At 57.8% G+C, this 19,755-nt stretch overlaps 7 protein-coding genes across 7 annotated transcripts; 4 read left to right on the top strand and 3 right to left on the bottom strand.

Moving 5' to 3' along the window:
* Positions 1 to 956: 956 nt before the first annotated feature.
* Positions 957 to 3,095, top strand: GCG54_00001289 (uncharacterized protein; the record flags this gene model as incomplete). Its single annotated transcript, XM_045401407.1, has 2 exons — positions 957 to 2,532; positions 3,079 to 3,095. The coding sequence occupies 2 exons, from the start codon at positions 957 to 959 to the stop codon at positions 3,093 to 3,095; spliced, it is 1,593 nt and encodes a 530-aa protein (XP_045258409.1).
* Positions 3,096 to 3,445: 350 nt separating this feature from the next.
* On the bottom strand, positions 3,446 to 3,811 carry GCG54_00001288 (uncharacterized protein; the record flags this gene model as incomplete). The annotated part of the gene is made up of 1 exon (XM_045401406.1): positions 3,446 to 3,811. One exon carries the CDS (start codon positions 3,809 to 3,811, stop codon positions 3,446 to 3,448), a length of 366 nt encoding a protein of 121 aa, XP_045258408.1.
* A 1,710-nt stretch (positions 3,812 to 5,521) lies between these two features.
* Positions 5,522 to 7,687, top strand: GCG54_00001287 (uncharacterized protein; the record flags this gene model as incomplete). The annotated part of the gene is made up of 1 exon (XM_045401405.1): positions 5,522 to 7,687. One exon carries the CDS (start codon positions 5,522 to 5,524, stop codon positions 7,685 to 7,687), a length of 2,166 nt encoding a protein of 721 aa, XP_045258407.1.
* Positions 7,688 to 8,174: 487 nt separating this feature from the next.
* On the bottom strand, positions 8,175 to 11,294 carry GCG54_00001286 (uncharacterized protein; the record flags this gene model as incomplete). The annotated part of the gene is made up of 3 exons (XM_045401404.1): positions 8,175 to 8,633; positions 8,689 to 8,912; positions 8,969 to 11,294. The coding sequence occupies 3 exons, from the start codon at positions 11,292 to 11,294 to the stop codon at positions 8,175 to 8,177; spliced, it is 3,009 nt and encodes a 1,002-aa protein (XP_045258406.1).
* A 2,391-nt stretch (positions 11,295 to 13,685) lies between these two features.
* GCG54_00001285 (uncharacterized protein) lies at positions 13,686 to 14,993 on the top strand (the record flags this gene model as incomplete). Its single annotated transcript, XM_045401403.1, has 1 exon — positions 13,686 to 14,993. The coding sequence occupies one exon, from the start codon at positions 13,686 to 13,688 to the stop codon at positions 14,991 to 14,993; it is 1,308 nt and encodes a 435-aa protein (XP_045258405.1).
* A 261-nt stretch (positions 14,994 to 15,254) lies between these two features.
* Positions 15,255 to 16,284, bottom strand: GCG54_00001284 (uncharacterized protein; the record flags this gene model as incomplete). Its single annotated transcript, XM_045401402.1, has 3 exons — positions 15,255 to 15,404; positions 15,512 to 15,738; positions 15,849 to 16,284. 3 exons carry the CDS (start codon positions 16,282 to 16,284, stop codon positions 15,255 to 15,257), a joined length of 813 nt encoding a protein of 270 aa, XP_045258404.1.
* A 471-nt stretch (positions 16,285 to 16,755) lies between these two features.
* On the top strand, positions 16,756 to 18,555 carry GCG54_00001283 (uncharacterized protein; the record flags this gene model as incomplete). Its single annotated transcript, XM_045401401.1, has 1 exon — positions 16,756 to 18,555. One exon carries the CDS (start codon positions 16,756 to 16,758, stop codon positions 18,553 to 18,555), a length of 1,800 nt encoding a protein of 599 aa, XP_045258403.1.
* Positions 18,556 to 19,755: the final 1,200 nt, after the last annotated feature.

Here is a 19,755-nt window from a genome sequence, read left to right as displayed (position 1 = left end):
ATCGTTGAATGAGACCCTCCGGAAACGTCTCCGCTTCAAAAACATCCAACGGGCCGAGGCCAAGCCCAATCAACGAGTCTGACTCGCCGCCTGGAAGTTGGTATCCAGAAGATCGGGATCGGGAGCCGCATGGTGATAGACAGGGGCAAACCTCAAAGGGGGAAAGGGAATCTCGGGGGTCGGGAAGAAAAGTCAGGAGATCTGGGCTGGGCCGAGTACGAAGCCGAAGAGAGGGGAGTAAATTTGGAAATGGAACGTTTTTTCCCTCCTCGCCTAGGGATGAGAAATGCAGAGTGTCGTCAAGGAGAAGCTCGGGAGGGCGCCGGGCGGAACGCCATGGACAGGGCCCAATTTCCAAGCTTAGCCGGAGGGAATGTACGGTTATTGAGGTGTGGGAACGAGGATTTGTTTTTCTCTGATGGTCTCTGTGGCTATTGATTGGCCCCTTGCTGAGTTGTGCGCCCCCTTCGTTGGATTGCGGGGAAGGTGAGACACCGCGAACTGGCGAGTTCCCAGACGAGGCGATCCATTCTTCACCTCCTGGCTAAACCCAACATGATCAAATCAGGTACAGGAAAAGTTAGCGAGGAAATTGCTGTCTGCTGAGTGAGGACTGGGGGCCGATTGGGAGACGGGGGAGTGTGTGTTGGTGTCAGTGAGGCATGCAAGCTCATTTTGTCACACAGGAGACAATGCCAGACGAAGGGATGGACGTGGAGCGGGGACAACACACGAGGAGTTCTGGTTTGTTTTGGCTGGAGGGAAAGGGAGCGTCCGGCATGTATAAGAGACTGGAGAGTTTCCGAGTTCAGGACGTTCTTCTTTCTCTCCTCACCCTCACCATCATTACTCCGGCATCCTTAGCCACTCACTCTCGCTTCAGCCTCGATTCTTTCGTTTAGTACCCGAGGTCTTCAGTCACTCTTTACCTGTGTTTTTTCGCTCGTTCATTCGCAATGCATCGTGTGGCGGCTCTTGCCCTTTTGGGCCAGGTCGTTTCTGGCCAGTTGTTCACCAACTCCTCGACCGTCTCGACAACTCGCTCGTCGACTGTGCTCACCTCCTCCTCCACCACCGTGATCACCACGTCCATCCCGACTGTCATCACCTCCGGAAGCTCCACCATCACCACGCTGATCCCGATCACCGAGACCAGCGTCAGTGAGATCGTCTCCGCTTCAACTGATGACAATGGCTTCACCTTCCCCACTGACGGCCCCACCACCGAGGAGACCCCGTCGTCGACGGAGAGCACGGAGTCCGCGTCTGCCACCGAGACCACCGACATCACGACCACGGGTGAGCCCATCAGCTCCACCGACATCCCCTCGGAGACCACCGGCACCGACTCCATCTCCGCCACCGGCACCGAGACTACTGCCACCGGCACTGAGACGGCCACCGGAACCGACTCCACCTCCACCCCGAGCGCCACCGTCGCTCCCAACCCCCAGAACGTTGGCGGCTTCACTCTCCTGGGCTGCTATGGCTCTCCTTCTAGCTTCCCCACCTTCGACCTGACTCTGTCCGCCGAGTCCATGACCATCGACCGCTGCATTGCTGCCTGCCCTGCCGGCAAGCGCTACGCTGGTCTCTTCGGCAACGACTGCTTCTGCGGTGACTTCGTCGATGATGTCAACGAGGTTGCCGTCACCGAAGACGAGTGCAACATCCCCTGCCCCGGCAACCCAAGCCAGCGCTGCGGTGGCCGTGCCTCCGAGGCCGTCCTCAAGCGCCAGATCATCGCCGCTACCATCCGCTTCACCGTCTACGTCCGCGTCGACGGTGCCAGCGGCACCGGCGCTGTCACCACCGCCACCGTCACCACCACCTTCACCGTCACCACCACTGGCACCGCCGGCACCGGAATCGAGGTCGTCACCACCACCTACTGCCCCGTCTGCGCCGACTGCCAGGGCCCCTTCTGCTACAAGCCCAAGACTCCTCTCGTCCCTGGCCAGCCTTGCTGGGGTGACGACTGCTACAAGAAGCTTGTCTGCTACGGTGACTGGTGCACGTGGGACTACCCCTGCTACGGCGACTCCTGCGGACGCCGCCTCGTCTGGGAGAACGACTGCTGGAAGCCCGAGGTCTGCCACGGCGACGACTGTGGCCGCAAGGTCATCTGCTCCAACGGCAACTGCGAGTACGCCACCTGCAACGGCTCCTGCAACAAGGAGAAGATCATCTGCTACGGCGACGTCTGCAAGGTCGAGGAGTGCGAGGGCGACGAGTGCAACAAGAAGTACGTCTGCTCCGACGGCTCGTGCCAGCACCAGACCTGCCCCTACACCGACGTCAACAAGCACTTCGACTGCAAGGACGGCAAGTGCGAGGAGGTTAAGCCCTGCGAGACCTGCAAGCCCGCTCCCCCCTGCACCGGTGACGCCTGCAACATCATCATCACCCCTCCCCCCACCACCCAGGTCGTCTGCAACGGCGATGCCTGCAAGACTGTTGTCGTCACTCCCCCTCCCGTCACCCAGACTCCTTACCCCACTGGCCCTGCTCCCGCTCCTGCTCCTACCGGCGGTAACGGAGGCAACGGCGGCAACGGAGGCAATGGTGGAAACGGCGGCAACGGAGGCAACGGTGGAAACGGCGGCAACGGTGGAAACGGCGGCAACGGTGGAAACGGCGGCAACGGTGGAAACGGAGGAAACGGCGGCAACGGAGGCAACGGAGGCAATGGCGGCAACGGAGGCAACGGTACTCCCGCCCCTGGCCCCGCTCCCACTGGTGCTCCTGCTCCCGGCCCCGCTCCCGCTCCCGGCCCTGCTCCTTCTGGCGCTCCTGCTCCCGGCCCTGGCCCTGCTCCCTCTGGCACCACTCCCGGTGGTGAGGGTGGCAACGGCGGCAACGGAGGAAACGGCGGTAACGGTGGCAACGGAGGCTCTGGCAACGAGGGTGGCAACGGAGGCAACGGCGGTAACGGAGGCAACGGTGGCAACGGCGGCGAGGGTACTCCCACGCCCGGCAAGCCCACCACTGTTGTCACCGCCGGCTCCAGCCAGTCTGTTGCCAGCTTCGGCGCCCTGGCCTTCAGCATCGTTTTCGGTGTTGCCTTCCTCCTGTAAGAAAGGGGCCTCCTGTAAATCGACGAGACGATGTTTCCTTTTTCTCTTCTTCCGGCTCGGCTTCTTTTCGTGAGCCTGGCTTGATAATTCTTTGGACCGGTGGGTTGGGGCAGCTGTATGGAGGGCGGTTTCTAATCGACAGAGGGCTAGCGGTCGTGGATTGGTTATCATTGGACCCCACTGTTTAGCTACCGATGACTTGAGAAATGATTCTGACGATATAGAAAATAAAGCGTTTGTTTCGCACTAAAAGTATGACTTGTCCTTTGTAAAGGTTGCTGTGATGGTGCTTACAGTCGCGCTTGACGGTGAAACTCAAAGCCTCGTCTCGACCACCTTGTGATCTCCCAGTAATGACGGCCCTTCCACTACTTTTCACCCATCTCACGAATTCTCTCCTGTTCCCAAGCCTCCCTCTGCTTCACAGTCTCGGATGACTCGTCCCCAAAGACGGACAGGGCAGCTGGCCAGTCGCCACCCAATCTTCTGACTTTACGGCACCTGGCCAGTCTCACGAAGAACTCCAGCCATCGGTTCGTGGCTGCAACGATAAACCATAGAAGAAGCGTAAAACCCATCATTTGTCTAACCCATCTCGGCGGGACGTAGTAGTGAGCGAGTGCCTCCAAGACCCTGAATAAGCCGGCAGGGCCGTTGTAGTTGCCGTGGGGGCAGTGGCAGTTGACAGGCTCGGGATAACAGGTGATGGGCGCTTGTGGATCCAGGTCGGACATTTTTATCCTGATGATGATTTAGTGGGGTTTGCTGCTTGTGATGCCTGCGAACTTACACTGGGCGCTATTCGGTCACCTTCAACGATGCAGAATCTTGCTCAGAAGCCTTGTCAGAAGTGTTGCTGGAAAGTAAGCTTACTTCTGGTGTTACGCTGATGAGCTCGGACAGATCTCTTCTTTTGATATGAATGGGGTTCTCGGCTAGCGACCCAGCTGAGCGGCGCAGCAACTGGAGGCCTGGCTGTTCGGCCCGGCTTGGTCACTTGGCTCGACAGCCGATTGGCCGCCAACCGCCAGTCGGGCAACGGATGACTTCTTTAAGTCTGACAGAGTCCTCCAGAGTCCTCCATTGGTTTGTACGGCGTAGAGGGCACACATAGTGGGGAGACGTAGAATCCATTCGGCATGTGCGAGCAAACTCGGCAAGTTGTTTGGACTTGAATCTAGCTGGTTATTTTGAGTCGTCATATTGTGAATGTCGATGCACTATGAGCGTGCGATGTTTACCATGATCGATGCTGGGTGCTAGGTATTCCGGAGAGTGTCCGGTCATTTCGGCACTGATCGCCCCACTACGGTGCGGAAGTACGGCGTAGGTGGGGCCGTATCATCCGGCATCCAGAACGGATTCCCATTCATTAGTCAGTCAGAGCGCATCTGCCCCCCCAGTGCACTAGAAGTTATCCAGTTTTATGTATCAGATATCCTTCGAGCTCATGGCCAACATTTCCAAGTTTGAGTTCCATCTCGAAAGGCTGTCAGCGTCATCCTTTAGTAGCAAACGTCGCATATACCCCTTTGCGCGTTTCAGCTCGCGGGAGGTCCAGGCGGCGCTGTAACGGCGCTGGGAGAGCATGAGGTGGAGATGGGGCACGGTTCCAATGGCTCTCCCGTCCTTCATGGGGCGCCTCAGTGTTCCATGCCATGGAAGAAACGGCTACAGCGGACTCGGGGCGCTATTCTGTGGCTAAGCGACGCCTCTTTGGGCGGACAAACTGCCCAAGAGGTGCTAGAGCGGGTGGCAGGTGTTTGGGCAAGTGCCACTCAAGCCACCTCGGTGGAAAGGCAGGTGGCAGGCGGCGGTACTAACGCGGGGCAAGGAAGGAAGGACCTGGACCTAGACCTGGACCTGGACCTTCCACGGCTTGTTGTTGCAGTTTGCAGTTGTAGGTGCAGCAAGTTGCAGGTGCAGCCCAAACACCCGGACAGCTGCACCTTCCTTTCCCCCAAGAAAAAGCACCAGAACACGGCAAGAACGAACGAACGAACGAACGCACAGCACGCACTTGCCATGCAAAACATTGACCTTGATGCACAATCGGTCGCTCCCCAAAGCCAATTCCTCGTCTCTGCTCGTGTGCCTCTCGTTCTTCTCCCTCCTCCCCAACAGCCCCGAACTTTCGTTGCTTGACCATACCGCCGCTCAACCTGACTCTCGCCCACTCCCGTCCGCTCCGCACCGGCGAGGCACTGCGCGACAGGCCCAAGCCAGCCTCCGAGGTCCGTCCAGGAACCAGGCACGGTGCAGACCAAGGCCCATCATCTTCCGAAGGCGACACCGACACGACAAGACACGACACGACACCGGTCAGGACAGAGAGAGACACACACACCGACCGCAGAAGCAAGCAAGGCAGCGAGGCGACTCTGAACTGACACTGACCTTTCCAGACGCGGACGGGCACATGGACGAACTCTATCTTAACCAACATGCCCTCCACGCCCTCCCCCGCGTCGCCCAGCCGTCCAACTTCCGCTTCCACTGCGACCGCCTGCCCTGCTCAAACCGACATTCCTTTTCTTCCCTCTTCTAGTCCTTCTGAACCTGCATCTTCCCTCAATTCACTTCCATCTCACCCGAACTCCAACTCGCCGACAGCGACAGGAACCCGCGCCCGCAGAAACAGAAACACCGCCAAAAACGCCCACTTCCTGCGCCAGGCATCCGAATGGCTCATTGAGCGTTACATCCTCGTCCCTCCAATCCCGTGGGCCATTCCTCTCACCACCGGCTCTCAAACATCACCTCAACACTCACACGATTCGCACCAACTTTCCTCACGTCACCCGGAACACCATCACCTCGACCAAGACGACACGACAAGGACGAGGGCGGAACGCCCGACCCAGTCCGTAATGGCGACGGATCCGGACAGAAATGCAATCGCCGCCCCGTCTGGCTCTCATTCGCAGTCACTTCAGCAGGACCAAGACCATCAACAGCAACAGCAGCAGCAGCAGCAGCAACTCAAGAGGAAATGGAAGAAGATTTGGCTTAGAGGGTTATCGGTCCGCATTCGGCCTCGCAAAGACACTCCGCGACGTGTGACTACCCCACCACCTGGAGCAGCAACACCAACAGCAGCAGTAGCAAGAGGAGGAGCAGTAGCAGCTGGACGTGGAGCAATAGCTGAAGGACAAGGGCCTGCGGGAAACGTCGAGAGGGGCACCCAGACCACCACTGGCCACCAAACACTGCAGAAATCAGAAACGCTTGCGCACCCAAGCGAGTCAGATCGTCTTACGGACTCCGACCCCTCCACCGCCGGGACAGCTAGCCAGCACTCGGCCGCGACTTCCACCACCGCTCAGACCACCGCCGTCCCCTCATCCTCGTCGTCCTCCTCCTCGACATCCCTCAGCGTAAGCGTCGGCGCCTCCATCGGCAACTTTCCATCCTCCTCCGCACCGTGTCCCACCTGTGGCCAGCGCCGCCATGTCGATCTCCACCGACCCCCGACTCCCGTGAAGCCCGAAGACCGCTTCCAATTTCGCTCTGGTGTGCCTTACGGACCATGGACCATCACTCACCCACCGCGCACTCCTGCACCCCAAGCTGCGTGCAGCGAACCGTCCGAAGTTCCCGCCCCAGCCACCAAGGTCGAATGTGCAGCTCCCGCTCCCGGACCCCTCACTGCATTCCACCCCTTCTCCCGACTGCCTCCGGAGCTCCGTTCCAAAATTCTCCGCTTCTACTTGGAACGGCCCCGCATTGTCGAGATTCGGTGCATGAACGATCTGAAGAAGATCCATTTCGCGCCAAATGCCCTGGGAAATCTTGCATCCAACATTGCATGGAGCGCAGACAACACCCTCCCCGCGTTGATGTGGGTGAACCGGGAATGCCGTGCCGAGACACGCGCCTTTTATCGCGTGCAGTTGCCGATGCACCCAACGAATAAGATCGCTTGGCCTGTCATCATCAATCCGGAGTACGATACCGTCATATTTACCTTCCCTTGGAGCAGCGAGATTCCGCTTGATATTTTCCTGAGCGATTGTCTCGCGTTTGACCCTTTGCGTGTGGGCATCCGCCATTTCGGCACCCGCGACAGAGGCGGGCCGGAGACATGGGACCTGACGCCGGTGCCGGGGTGCGCACCGCTGTCCAAGAGCTTGGCCAACCTGGAATCTTACACAGAGGCGATCCAGCTGATGGACGATCGCGCAGCTGCACGGTTTCCGGTGTGGATGATTCACGAGGGTTATCTAACGAGCGGGATTCCCGCGAAGGACGCATTTTACCATGACGTACCCCGACTGCTTCTCAGCAACGACTACGAGCCTCCGGATGCGGCAAATCAGCGCAACGCACTCGAGGCACTTCGGACACAGCTCGGAGACTACCTGCCTGATAAAGTGGCGGAAAATTTGGTGATGCAGAGAATGTTCTACCGCAAGTATTTCCGCCATCTACGGATGAAGTGCACTAAGACGGACCTCGCCGGGTTGGGTATGGTCAGGCAGATTCCAGGAGGAGAGACGGAAGAGTTCTTTCTGAGTAATGGACGAGAGGTAGCTGGCCCACGAAAGAAGAGGAGATCAGCGCTCGAGGTGCGCCCGAGCAGCAGTTGGCATCTGTGGGACGAGGATTAGGGGACTTTCATGGATAAGCTGATGGATTAATGGCGTTTTAAGAAGGATTGGTACAGGTCATATATATCTACGCGCAGGCATTATTTGAAAGACAGCCTGGAAAACAGATCACAGGTCCACAATAGGATTTAGGAATACCAGTCCACTTTTGTGCACTGCCAGTATTCACAGTCAAGGTTCTTTTGCGTGCTCGGGAATCAACAATGTAATTTTTGGCTTGCCTCCTGAAGTAGGCTGGGTATAAGGAGAGTAAAGGCCGCCCTTTTTCTGCAGCACAACACAACATAGGGAGTATATCCGTATCCATGATCTCATACACGTCCGTCATTGTACAGGCATTTCAACCAGTCTTTTCCATCCCATACTCCAATGACCTCTGGCCCCGTCGTCCATCCCATCCCAGAAACATGTACGCCGCCGGTATATGTACAGAAGAAATACAGCGAGGCCGAGCCCAGCTCAAGCCCCGCGTCGATGAGGGGATTAATTACGCAAAACTCTTCCCCTTGAGCTTCTCTTCACTGACCACTGGTTGTGAGATCTTGCCGCCCATCACACCCTTGCCGCCTTCAATGGCGCCGATGTTGTTCCCGCCCTTGCGGCGCTTGAGAAAGTCGCGGAATGTTAACGCGATGTCGAGCCCGGAGATGGAGGACCCGAGGACGAAGACGGTGGACAAGCCGAAGCCGAGCATGAGGGCCAGATCGAAAGGGACGACTTGTGTGAAGCAGAGTGCTACGGAGGACAGGTCTGCGAAGCCGGAGATGACGGAGGCGAAAGATAGGATGAGGAAGAGCTGGTTGACGTAGACTCTGATGTTTGGGAGGGCGGTCAAGGGGATTGGTGGGGTGCGAGCGTTGGGGAGCGGAGGAGGCGCGCGGGCTTTGATGGCGAGGTGGAGGAGAAATGCGCCGATTCCGACGAGAGTTGTGAGGAGGCTGATGATCTATTGTGCATGTTAGTAGATGTTTGGGAGGACTCTCGGGATGGGTTGGACGAACTCCGTGGGCAGTGCGGAAGTGGCCCGACTGGCCAAAGACCAGGACGCCGAAGATGAGGACGACAATCGTTGACGGCGCGATGATGAACAGCCACATTATGTTGTTCCACCTATGCACATTGGGGAGGATGTGTGGAACATTGATGCGGATTAGGAGATTGCGTGCGTGTTCGAGGCCGATGGCGAGGGGAAGGACGTTGATGTAGGCAACGATGGCGAAGAGGACTGGGCGTATGATTAGCCACACAGATCTTTCTTTCTGTTAGTAGAAGGATACTTACTGTGAAGAACGAGGAAAGCAATCCATCCTGGGAGTTTCATCCCGTTAATCTCCACGCCACTCGCAGCACCAATGATGTTGTTGCCCAAAGAGTCCCGGACGATGCCGCCGTCGATGGCGTAGAAGTTGCCGTCGTTCGCAATCTTGATGATGCCCGTCGGGATGGCCTGCTTCAGCACCTTCGTCACGTTGCCGTTGTTGTTGAACTGGTCCAACGCCACAGTCTTGCTCTTCAACAGACCCAGGAAGACGAGTCCCAGACCGCCAACACCTTGGCACGTCAAGGCATTCACACCTGCCTGCGCCGCCATCGAGATGGTTTGCGCGTTGATCACCACGGAGAGGTTGAAGCCGTTTGTCGTGTTGACGGACACCACAGGAGGCACGTTTTGATTGTCCTGGCGCGGAACGAGGCCGAGTCCACGGCGCTGGGGAGGGTTACTCGGCGTCGCCGCCGGCGCTGCGGGTGCCGGCGCTCCTCCCTGTGCCGGTGTCGACGCTTGAGGCATCGGCGTGCCTTGCGGGTTCGCGATGAGGGCAGAGACAACAAGAACACCCTGTCCACCAATACCAACACCAAATCCGCTGGCCGCTCCACCCAGAGAGTCGTCGAACTGGACCTTGGAGTCAGGCAGCCCGTTGGCCGGCATCGTCGCGTTGCCCTTGATGAGGGAGTCCACGCCGCCCATCCCCTGGATCGCATCGCCCGCCCCCTGGAGGAACCCGCGCGCGAAGCCCTGCGCGACCTTGGACACTTCAATCTTCTGCCCGTTGAAGTCGATCGTGGACGGGATGCCGCCGCCGTTCTTCTGCATGTTCATCGACGAGCCGAGCTTGTTGACCAGCTCCGTCGCCGTGCCGTTCTGCAGGAAGCTGCTCGTCAGCCCCTTGGCGAATGTTTGCGAGATGCCGCCAAAATCGATCTGCCCGTCGGGCATCTGCTGCATCGGGATCGCCGCGTCGGGCTGCAACCCCAAGCCGACGGTCGCGCCCTGGCCGAGCCCCTTGCCGAAGCCGGATGCCGCCGCGGGGAGGATGCGCATGATGGTCCGCGTGGTGTTGGGATTGCTCGCCTGGTTGAAGAGCGAGTTGAGGTCGAGGTTGGAGGTGACGGACTTTGTCAGCCCGAAGCCGAAGGTGCCGATGACGTTGGGGATGCTGGAGTCGTTGACGGGCTCGAGGCTGACGGCCGCGTTGGCGTTGAGCTTGAGGCCCGCGACGGTGCCGTTGCCGAGGCCCTGCGCGAGAGACATGGCGATGGGCTGCAGCTGGTTCGTCACGTTGCCCCCGAGGCTGGAGATGTCGACGGAGCCAATAAGCGTGGAGGTCAGCCCGACGCCGAGGTTCTGGATCGCAGGGTTGAGGCCGGTGGCTTCCATCTTGTTGTCCGCGGCGACCTTGGCGGCGATGGCCATCGTTTTCTCCTGCGAGGAGAGGTTGAGGCCCTGGGCTGCGCCGGCGCCGACGCCGATGCCGAGGAACATGGCGGGGCCGTCGAGGTTCTTGACGAGGGAGTTACCAATGTTGGAGAGGCCGTCTTTCAGGGGCTGGAGGAGGGGTGAGAGGATGCCCCCGATGTCTCCGCCAGCGCCGCCGGCACCACCACCTGCTCCTGGGAGTCCTGGTAGTCCTGGCAGACCAGGAAGACCACCACCTCCGCCTCCTGCACCTCCTCCAGGAGCAGGAGCTCCCGGTAGACCTGGAAGGCCGGGTAGTCCAGGGGCAGCGGGAGCTGCACCACCTCCGTCAGCAGCACCAGCAGCACCATTCGCTTGTGCTGTCGCCCCGCCGGTTAACGCGTTTGCCGCCGAGCTGAAGAGGTCGCCTAGACCGCCAAACTGTCTCTTGACCGGTCTCGAACTCTCCGCTGCTGTCTCGTCAGCCTCCTCGCCCAAGCCCTCGAGGCTTCTCTTGATCTTCTCCTTGTAGTCCTGCAGGAGCTGCTTCGTCTCGTCGAGCTGAGGCGACTCGTACCGAGCCGCGAGGGTATCCGACAGGTCGACGGTGAAGTCGACCATGGACATCAGCGTCCGCCGCAGCTTGGGGTCGCTGCCCAGCGCGTCGATCGTCTCTGCGGAGACGATGGAGTCGAGGGCCTGGCCCCACGAGGTCAACTCCCGCTTGGTCACCACCCGGCTGTTGATGTTAGGACGGGGGTATAGTTGGTCCCTGATCTCCCTGCCGACACTGAAGATGGAGAAGACCATCAGAAAGCCTATCATGATGGTCGTCAGGGTGTTGCGGGGCGGTGGAGGAGGAGGTGGTTGCCTCTCCGGAGCCTCTTCTGATGGTGATATTTTGTTGTTCATCTCCATGGTGAAATCCATTGTGGCGGATAGATGGTAGATGACTTGACGTCTACGATGACATTAAAATGGGAGCGGTTTTGGGTATCTCTAATAAGCAAATACGAAAAGCAGAAAAGAGAAGGCTGCCAGCAGTCGTGATGATGAAAAGGGGATTTATGTCGATGTAGCCGGTACAGAATACCAGATAAGGTGAAGAAACAAAAGAACCGGGATCGAAACGCCGAGGGATGAACGATGAGATATAGGAGAGATGGATCACCGTCGAGTAGGATCTCGAGTCTAAAACATGGAGTGACGATCACCGTGATATGGAGCCCTCCGGAAGCCCCCAGGGGGTGTGTGTCGTCCATTCTGCGGCGGGATTCCGCCTGCTTCACAGATTTCATTGGCCCATTCGGTCATGGCAGTGATTGACTGACTTGCAACCGGGGGCCCAGGTGTGGCCCGCCCGGGGTGGACACTTTGTGTAGTGGAAACCAGGAGTAGCCCCCTTGCGAGCGTCCCAGACGTTCTTTGCCGGGGCCGGAAGTGGCCCACTGACAGGCGCACATACAGTCCCACGACGTCAGAAGCAACTTCTACAGAGAAAGGTGGCTTGCGCGTTACGTGGTATCATGTACTGCTACTACATCCGGTGTTGAAGAGACCAAAAGCAGGCGTCGGTGGTCGGAACGGGAGACCGGGGTGGGGGGGTTAGAGAGTTCTGTCAGTGACGGGCAGGCTTTCCGGAGCCAAGAGTGTTTCCAGGAGGTTACAGTTAGGCTATAGAGATGTGTCAACCGAACGCTAAAGAGTACGGTAGAAGGGCTTGTCGTGTTAGTATGTATGGTCGAGAGAGCCCAAGAGGGTAGTTAGAGTTATGTCTGCAGGGGTTGCACGTCCGAGACCCGGCAGAGAGGGAGAGGGAGAGTGGGAGACAGAGTAGGAGAGAAGCAAAACAAGGTTGAATAGAGTAGGTGTGTGCGATGCGAGGTTGGGCTGAATACGTGTACGAGATACGAACTGTTTAGGGCAAGTCAGTCATAGGAGAAGGTGGTTAATGGTGTGTGAGGGTGACATGTGCAGGGAGAAGGGATGAGCAGAGTTGCCATGCAATATGGTGCGCAGAAGAAAGTAGAGAAAAAAAGAAGCACGATTGTCAAGCAGTGGCCCACGATGGGAGTTTCAGACGGTTGAGTGACGTTGCGGCGGTGACTCGGTGATTGGTCGACGGGTGTAAGTGACACTTTTCGCTGACCCGTGGTTGCTGATGTAATGGACGAATTAAGCTGTTTGCTCCATGGATGTTCGACATTACTGTGCAGTAGAGACAGGAAACAGTCCATGGGCCACCCCCGTCTCAGATCAACAACGGTTCCTCAGTGGCGCCAGTGAGGGCTGGTGATGTGACACGATCTGACAAGGAACACAGACGCAGAGACGACAGAGAGACGTAGAGACAGGCGTAAAGACGTCAGGCCCCCTCCATTGGGAAGGTACTTCGGGGAGCGTAGCGCAGGCAGCGGTGTTAGTGTCCGATGTTGTTGGTGTTGGCTGTGTTGTGTTGGTGGGCCACAGCGTCATTCAGGCGCCATGCAACAAGTCACTCTCTGACAGCCAGCCCCAGGGTCCCTGAGCCACTCTGACAGCTCCAGCCTCTCAAAAAAGAAAAGCTCGCAAGATGCCCGCAAGACCTTTCCCAGAGAGGAAAGACCCTGCAAAAACGAGCCGTACTCGGGTTGCTGGGGCTTGCCTACCTGCCACCTCATGGTTGATGTTTGACATTTGACATGTCTCCATCCATACGACAGCGTGCATATCTTAGTAACTACAGAGTACGCAGGCAGTGCTCTCAGTGCCACAGAGCCACAATCAGTTGGCTCACCAGCCTTAGTCAGCCCCTTGGCAGCTACCTAACTAATGGCGACCCGTTACCAGCAGCCACAGAGGCTCTTCCCCTCGGTCGAGTGGCCCGGCGCGGTACGTACCCTTCCGCCTTGAATCCCCCGCCTGATTGCCTGATTGGGGAACCTGCTCATCGTGTCCGAGTTCGTATCATGAAGCACAAACATACCACGACTCTCTCCAGGAACCTTGCTCGACTGTCAAACACGCCGTCTACCCAACTGCTGTACAGCCTCCTTTCCCATTTGCCTCCCGTCTGCGTTTCCCCACACTCGAACCAACATCACGACATACACCGGACGCACCACGCCGCCGTACCCTCCCAACACGGGACCTCGTTCGCCTGCACACCCATTTGATACCTTTGACACCTTCTAGCGTCCGCGGCTTTTTCCACCGCCCTCCAACCGTCGTCCGACCCGTTGCTAGCGCCGTCTTCGGCGTTCGTTGAACCTGTCACGCCTTTACACTCTGCTTGACGTCCAACCTTGTCCACCGCCAAGCTTTACCACCATCTGCCCCCTAATGGAACCAACTCACAACGTGGTTGTTGACACGGCCGGCTTACCAAGCTCGAGCTCGACGTCGTCTCCCTCACATCGACCGATAGGTTTGAACGTCCGCCCAACCCACCAATCTGGTTCTTCGCAAGAACCTGGTGGCTATGACGCCGCGGATGAGACCGAGCACGATCATGGTGCCCATCAAACCCAACGAACCACGGCCATCCCTGCTCCGTCCGCCGCGCGGGTGAAGCCCCCGACGCCTTGGAAGGCACTGAGAGCCTGTAAAGGGTTTGACTTGCGCACATGGGTTGCCGCATCCGGACATGAGCCGATAATAACAACTACTTCGCCTTGCTCGTCGTCGGTGTCGATGCCCTCGTCCCCGTTATCCCCATTGGCGTCCTCCGCAGACGTCAACGCGGACACAACCGCAGCCTTTCAGCGTTTTCCGGACCTGCCCTACGAGTTGCGTTGCAGGATATGGCTTATGTGCCTCTCCTGGCCGCGCATCGTTGTGATCCGCGGCTCCATGGACTGCAACACGCCCGGCAATGAGACGTCCGGCAACAAGTTTGGCAGTGTTGCCTGCAACGCCCACTGGTACTGTGAGAACAGGAGCCCCGTCCTCTTCCGTGTGTGTTCCGAATCTCGCCGCGAGGCGCTGGCCTTCTTCAGGATCCACCTGCCCATGCGCTCCCCCGATCCTGACAGCCACGGCGTCCCGTCCCTGAATCAGCGAAACCCGGCGTGGGACCGGATCTACATCAACCCCGACTGGGACCTCGTCCTCTACCAGGGGGCCACCCCCTCAGTGGCCATCCTTGCCAGCGACCTCCTGGCCTACGATCCCAACCACGAGGGCGTGGCTCACTACGGCGCCCGGGGCATCTGGGACGTCAATCCAGACCCCGGCTTCGGGATGGCCACTCTGAGCGAATCGCTGGCCTTCCTCAAAAGCTTTGTTTTGTGCACCGCTGATACGTCAGACATGGTCCGTCCACTGGGCGAGGGCTACATCCATGCCGTCGCGGGCGAGGTTGGCCAGGAGGGCATGCAGATGATCGACTGGGCGTCGCACTCGCGCATGCTGATGAGGACCCCCAACAACAGCATGGTTCGCAGTGCTTTGGTTCGTAGCAAAGACGTAGAACAGCGCGTGGTCGACGACCTCGTCACGGTCGAGATGAGCGCGCGCTTCCGCAACACCGCCGTGGAGAAAGCACTCAACTCGTCGGCGACAGGCCTGGTGCTCCAGATGGCGTGGCAGCCTCCGGACCGCAAGATTTCCCATGTCATGCACCTGACCACGGCACCGTTAACGGTATGAGTGGCGAGCGTCGATGCTTCTCCTCTCAAACCCCCCTTGAGGTAGGTTTCTATAACTGTTCGCGGGTTTCCTTGTCTGCTACCACAACTCCATCACGGCCCGGTGTCGGCACAGCGTCATACGAAGGGGGGAGAAATAAAAAGTTGGTGACGAAATGTGACTTCGTCGGTCTGTCTCATTGCGTTGCGTTATTGGGATGATATCTTTTTCGTCAATGTTTTACACCTATGATACAACAGACGTCTCTCTTTTTGCTCGGCGTTATTGCCTGAGTGAGAGCGGCTTCAATATTCTCTCCCTGATAACTCTGCCTGCCACATCGGCGCCGTGCTGGAGGGTGATTGCCCCGACAATGGCAAAGACTGCCGAGTTGAGCACAATCTGCTGACCTGATCCGGCAAGGTTTTCAGGCTGAGGAACGTTCGTTCGTTAGCCATACGTGTACGTGTGCGTGTGTTTTGTTTCCGCCCCTGAGAGGGGCCAGGCCTCATGAGACGGTTTGTGAGATCGGCGCTTACCTTTGCCGGCTTCCACCGCAAAACCTTGTCGATGCCAGCATCGAAGGCCAGCTGCTCAATCTTCTCCTTGTTGACGACCTTAACCGGCATCTCGACGTTGAGGTTATCGACCTGGGCCAGGGCCGGGTGCTGGAACGGTTCACGACCATACTCGTCTGGGACGATGGCGCCCTCCTTCTCTGCCGCCACTATGCTTTTTGTGGTCTCGAAGATGATGGCTTGACGACCTGAAAGCGAACACAAACGCCGAGTCAGCTTCAATTACAGCCTTTTTCTCGCTTCAAACCTCCCAATTCCCCTAGGCCCGGACCAAATTACAAGAGAGAGGAAAACCTACCGACATATGCCAGCCTGTCGTTGAAACCTCTGCGGCCCTGGTCGAAGCTCTTGTGTGTAACCGCCAGCCACTTGACCTCCTCAGGCAACATGCTGTCTCCGCCCCTTCCCAAAAACCGCACGTACATCTCGTCCAGCACCTTGGGGTCGTTGTTCACCTTCCAGACCTTGCGCCGGGGGTCGATGGTGATGTGCGGTGAGAAGGGCGCCTTCATGCCCTCGGGTGTGTAGGACCATCTTGGCCGATCCGACTCTTCGCTCCTCCTCGGCAGTTCATTGATCTTGCTGTCGGCGGCGGCCGTCGCAAATGTTCGGGCGGCGAGCAGGCACTGCGGGGCGGGGGAGGATGCTGCGGACGCAATTCGGGGTGCCGATTGGCAATGCCTGAGGGCATGCCTCGTGAGGCCGTATGCTGACCGGGAGGTGGTGGTAGCCATTGGGAGGGTGAGCGGCTGGCTGCGGGATCTTGGTGCTGGTCCGGTGGTTTTTATCCCGCCTGGGGTTGGCAGCTTCATCATGATGCTCCAGAACTTTTTCGCGATGGTCTGCTGCACGGGCCACTTTCAAGGTCACGTGTCTTCGCGCGGAGCGAGGATCATGCGAGCACCGGCACTAGTCCGCTTTGGTGATGGGCTGGGCTGGCGGGCTCCCGTGCGAACCAACGGCAGGGCCCCCTGAACGTTGCAGCTGCCATTCCCTTTCACATTCAATCTCCACTCGCGTCTCCACCCCACTCTGACACGCATGTGAAGGGAGCAGCTCCCGTCAGCGACGCGTCCAACGGATTGGCAGACACGGCTCCTTTTTTCCTTTGGTGGTCGACGACGTTTGCACTTTTTGCAACTACAATGGTATGACAATTGCTAGGGAAGAACTGGCTCCCGTCGATATTTTGCTTCTGATCCATCATGGCGACACCCAATCGAGCCAAAACCACCGCCCAGAGCAGCGCTCTGCTCGTTGAGAAGCTGGCGGCCGTCCTGCCAAAGGGCTACCGGTTCGGCGTCTACCACCTCTCGACACCACCTACCAAGTCGCAAGCGCTCTACTCTGCTCCCCCGGACGAGCGAGACGACAGGACTTTTTGCGAGAAGCACTTCCTTGCCATTTCGATCGATTCTCGACCAAAGACGACCGACGAGGCCTCCCAAGACATCGCGGCCAAGGACACCGACGCGAAGCAGGTTCTCGTCTTGGCATTGGAGGTGTACATCTACACGACTGCTTACTCGAGTACAATCTTCGTCGCCAAAGCCGATTCGACCGGCTACCTGAAGCTGCTCAACCTTCCCAAAGGCACACCGTCTCCGATCAAGGAAATCAGCAGCGCCTTTGTCACATACCTCGTCGAGCAGCGCCGACGCAAGGGCATCCAAACGGTCGTCAGCTTGTTCGCCCGCGCACAGAACCAATACCTCTTCCCCGGCAGCGTCGACTACAGCGGCAAGCATGTACTCGATGACAGGGGACTCGTCAAGTGGTGGTGCAAGGTGCTGGACCCCCTCCTCGAGAAGCCTCCCGTGGGCAATGGCGAACCGTGGGGTTCCGTGAAAGGATACCTCGTCATTCCAGGCCTCGACGACTACGAGACGAAAGCTTTTATTCCCCGGGGACCGAAGAGTGCTGGCAATTGGGTGCTGGGACACGCTCTCGAGAAGATATCGCATTACACGAAGGAGTACGACTGGGTCCCGGCAAGGTGTCTCATCCCTCGGTTCCCCGACGACCCCAAGTCTAGATTCAGAGATGAGCTGGATGAGGAGGCCGGCAAGTCGAAACAGGTCAAGACGACCGGGTTGTGGAAAAGCGTAAAGACGCTCGAGACGTTCTGGGAGATGATGGCTTTCAGACAAGAGTGCTCGAGCGGACGTTTGACAGGCTTCATCTGGGCAGTCTTTGACCCTGAAGATGAGAAGGATGAGCAGCCCCGGCGCGAAAGCGCAGCATCGACTTTGCCCACGCCAAACCCGTCGTTCGACCCGTCCAACCCACCCACGACCCCGTCCCGTCAGAAGGCAGTCCGACCCACCACTCCCATGTCGACTCCGCGAAAGCTGTTCCCCGTGTCGCCATCAGGGACGCCGACTAAGAAGTCGGGGGAGAAGAAGTCTGAAGAGAAGAAGAGCCAGAAGAAAAAGAAGAAGACCGGAATCGTCATGACCCGTCAACCTCGCATCAAGAAGCATCAGCGCAACTACCTGCTCGACAAACCCATCTCCACTGCGTACTACTACTGGCCAGCCGAAGGTCGAGGTCGCAGGATCGTGGATGAAGCCGGCTACAAACGGACGAACGAGCTGCTTCTTCACCTCGACTTCTCGAAGCTAGAGCTCGCGACTGGCAGCACCCGCCGCTGGATCAACGAGGTCGGCATGGGTGAGACCTGGGGACTGGATGTAGTGGGCAAGCGAGAGATTCCTACGCCGGTATCAAAAGAGTCGTCTGCTGGAGAGGTGAATAACCTCTCCGGCTTGATTAAGCGTAAGCGGCTCGATGATGCGGCAAAGGATGAGCCGGCCAACAAGGTTAACGTCCTCGCGACCGGTCTTGTTCGGAAGAAGCCCAAGACGGAGGAGGCTGCGGACGAGAAGAATGCTGAAGAGACACCGGCTGTGAATGTGCTGGGTGGGGGACTGATCCGCAAGAGGCCCAAGGCAGACGATGTCAAGAAGGCTGAAGAGGTGCCGGCGGTCAAGGCAGATGCTTGAGTTGTATGTGGATTTTATTGATTGCTTGGGAAGCACGGCGTTGGTAAGATATCAGGATCAGGATGGCTTGGCTCGGGTTGATGTCACGGAATGCCATGGGAAGGAAATTGGAGACCTGCGTGTGGCCCAGGTAATGGCCTTGGACGAACATGCACAACACATTGCACGAGACATGGGTGTCATAGAACATAGTGCTGCTTGAAATCCCTCTGATAATAGAAGCATTGCTTAAAAATGGAGAACCATATGCCATCAACGACGCCAACACCATCGGACCCGGGCCGGCGATGTAATCCACACTCCGTGTCTAAGCCAAACACCGGCTAAAAAAGCCTGCATGGCAATAGCAATATAGCGATCTAGAATTAGCGAGATATTTTTCTACCTAACCTGTATTCAAGTCAATCCATTGATGGATAATCTTTGGGTAGAACGCCTCGGCCAGTGTTCCCGCGTGTTTGCGTGTTTGGTTGAGACAGCGGCGTCTTGCTTAAGGTATGGAGAGATTATCAGACCATTCAGACATCAGCTAACGTTCGCGGGGCCCCGGAGCCGTCACCTGCCCCCCACACGGATGGGCTGAGATGCAAAAGTCGGGAAAATAGCCAAGAGCCGCTTCAGCTGGGCGAGCCTAGACCGATCGTCATCCTCACCCCACAACTTTGCCCTGCTGCACCCCATCGGCGGGGTCGGCTGGGTTTATTCCCCGCGAACACTTGCGGGCGGTGTTGTTCGATTTCATACCTATTCATTTTCCAGACAACTATGGGCATTTGCAGTCGCATACCACCAGTTAGCATGTTCTTATGAGACCAAAGCAATATTTCTAAGGTTAGGACTGCCGAACGGTTATCTTACGAAGTGAGAGCAATATGCATTATCGGGGCCAGCCAAACACAATGACAGCCCAGCTCAACGCACCATGGAATAAGAAAGTGTCACAACCAGCAAGCGAACCGGCCCGGGCGAGTGGAGAGACCAACCTGTGGCCAAGATCGGAAGAGTTCACGTCCAAGAGGCGCAAGACGCGCCCAATCTCGCCTCATCCCCTCACCGACCACCCCAATCGTGATTCCACCAATGCTGCCTTGCTCTTGTGTCACTTCAAATAGCGCATAACTGCCCAGTAATTCCATTTTAATCCATCTCTATTGTTGCAGCCTTATCGGACGACTTCAAGTGGTTTACCCACGTGGCTGC

Source organism: Colletotrichum gloeosporioides (assembly GCF_011800055.1).
Source record: "Colletotrichum gloeosporioides strain Lc1 chromosome Unknown consensus_85, whole genome shotgun sequence".
In the NCBI taxonomy this organism is placed as follows: domain Eukaryota; kingdom Fungi; phylum Ascomycota; class Sordariomycetes; order Glomerellales; family Glomerellaceae; genus Colletotrichum; species Colletotrichum gloeosporioides.
This window is presented reverse-complemented; position numbering and strand designations above follow the sequence as displayed.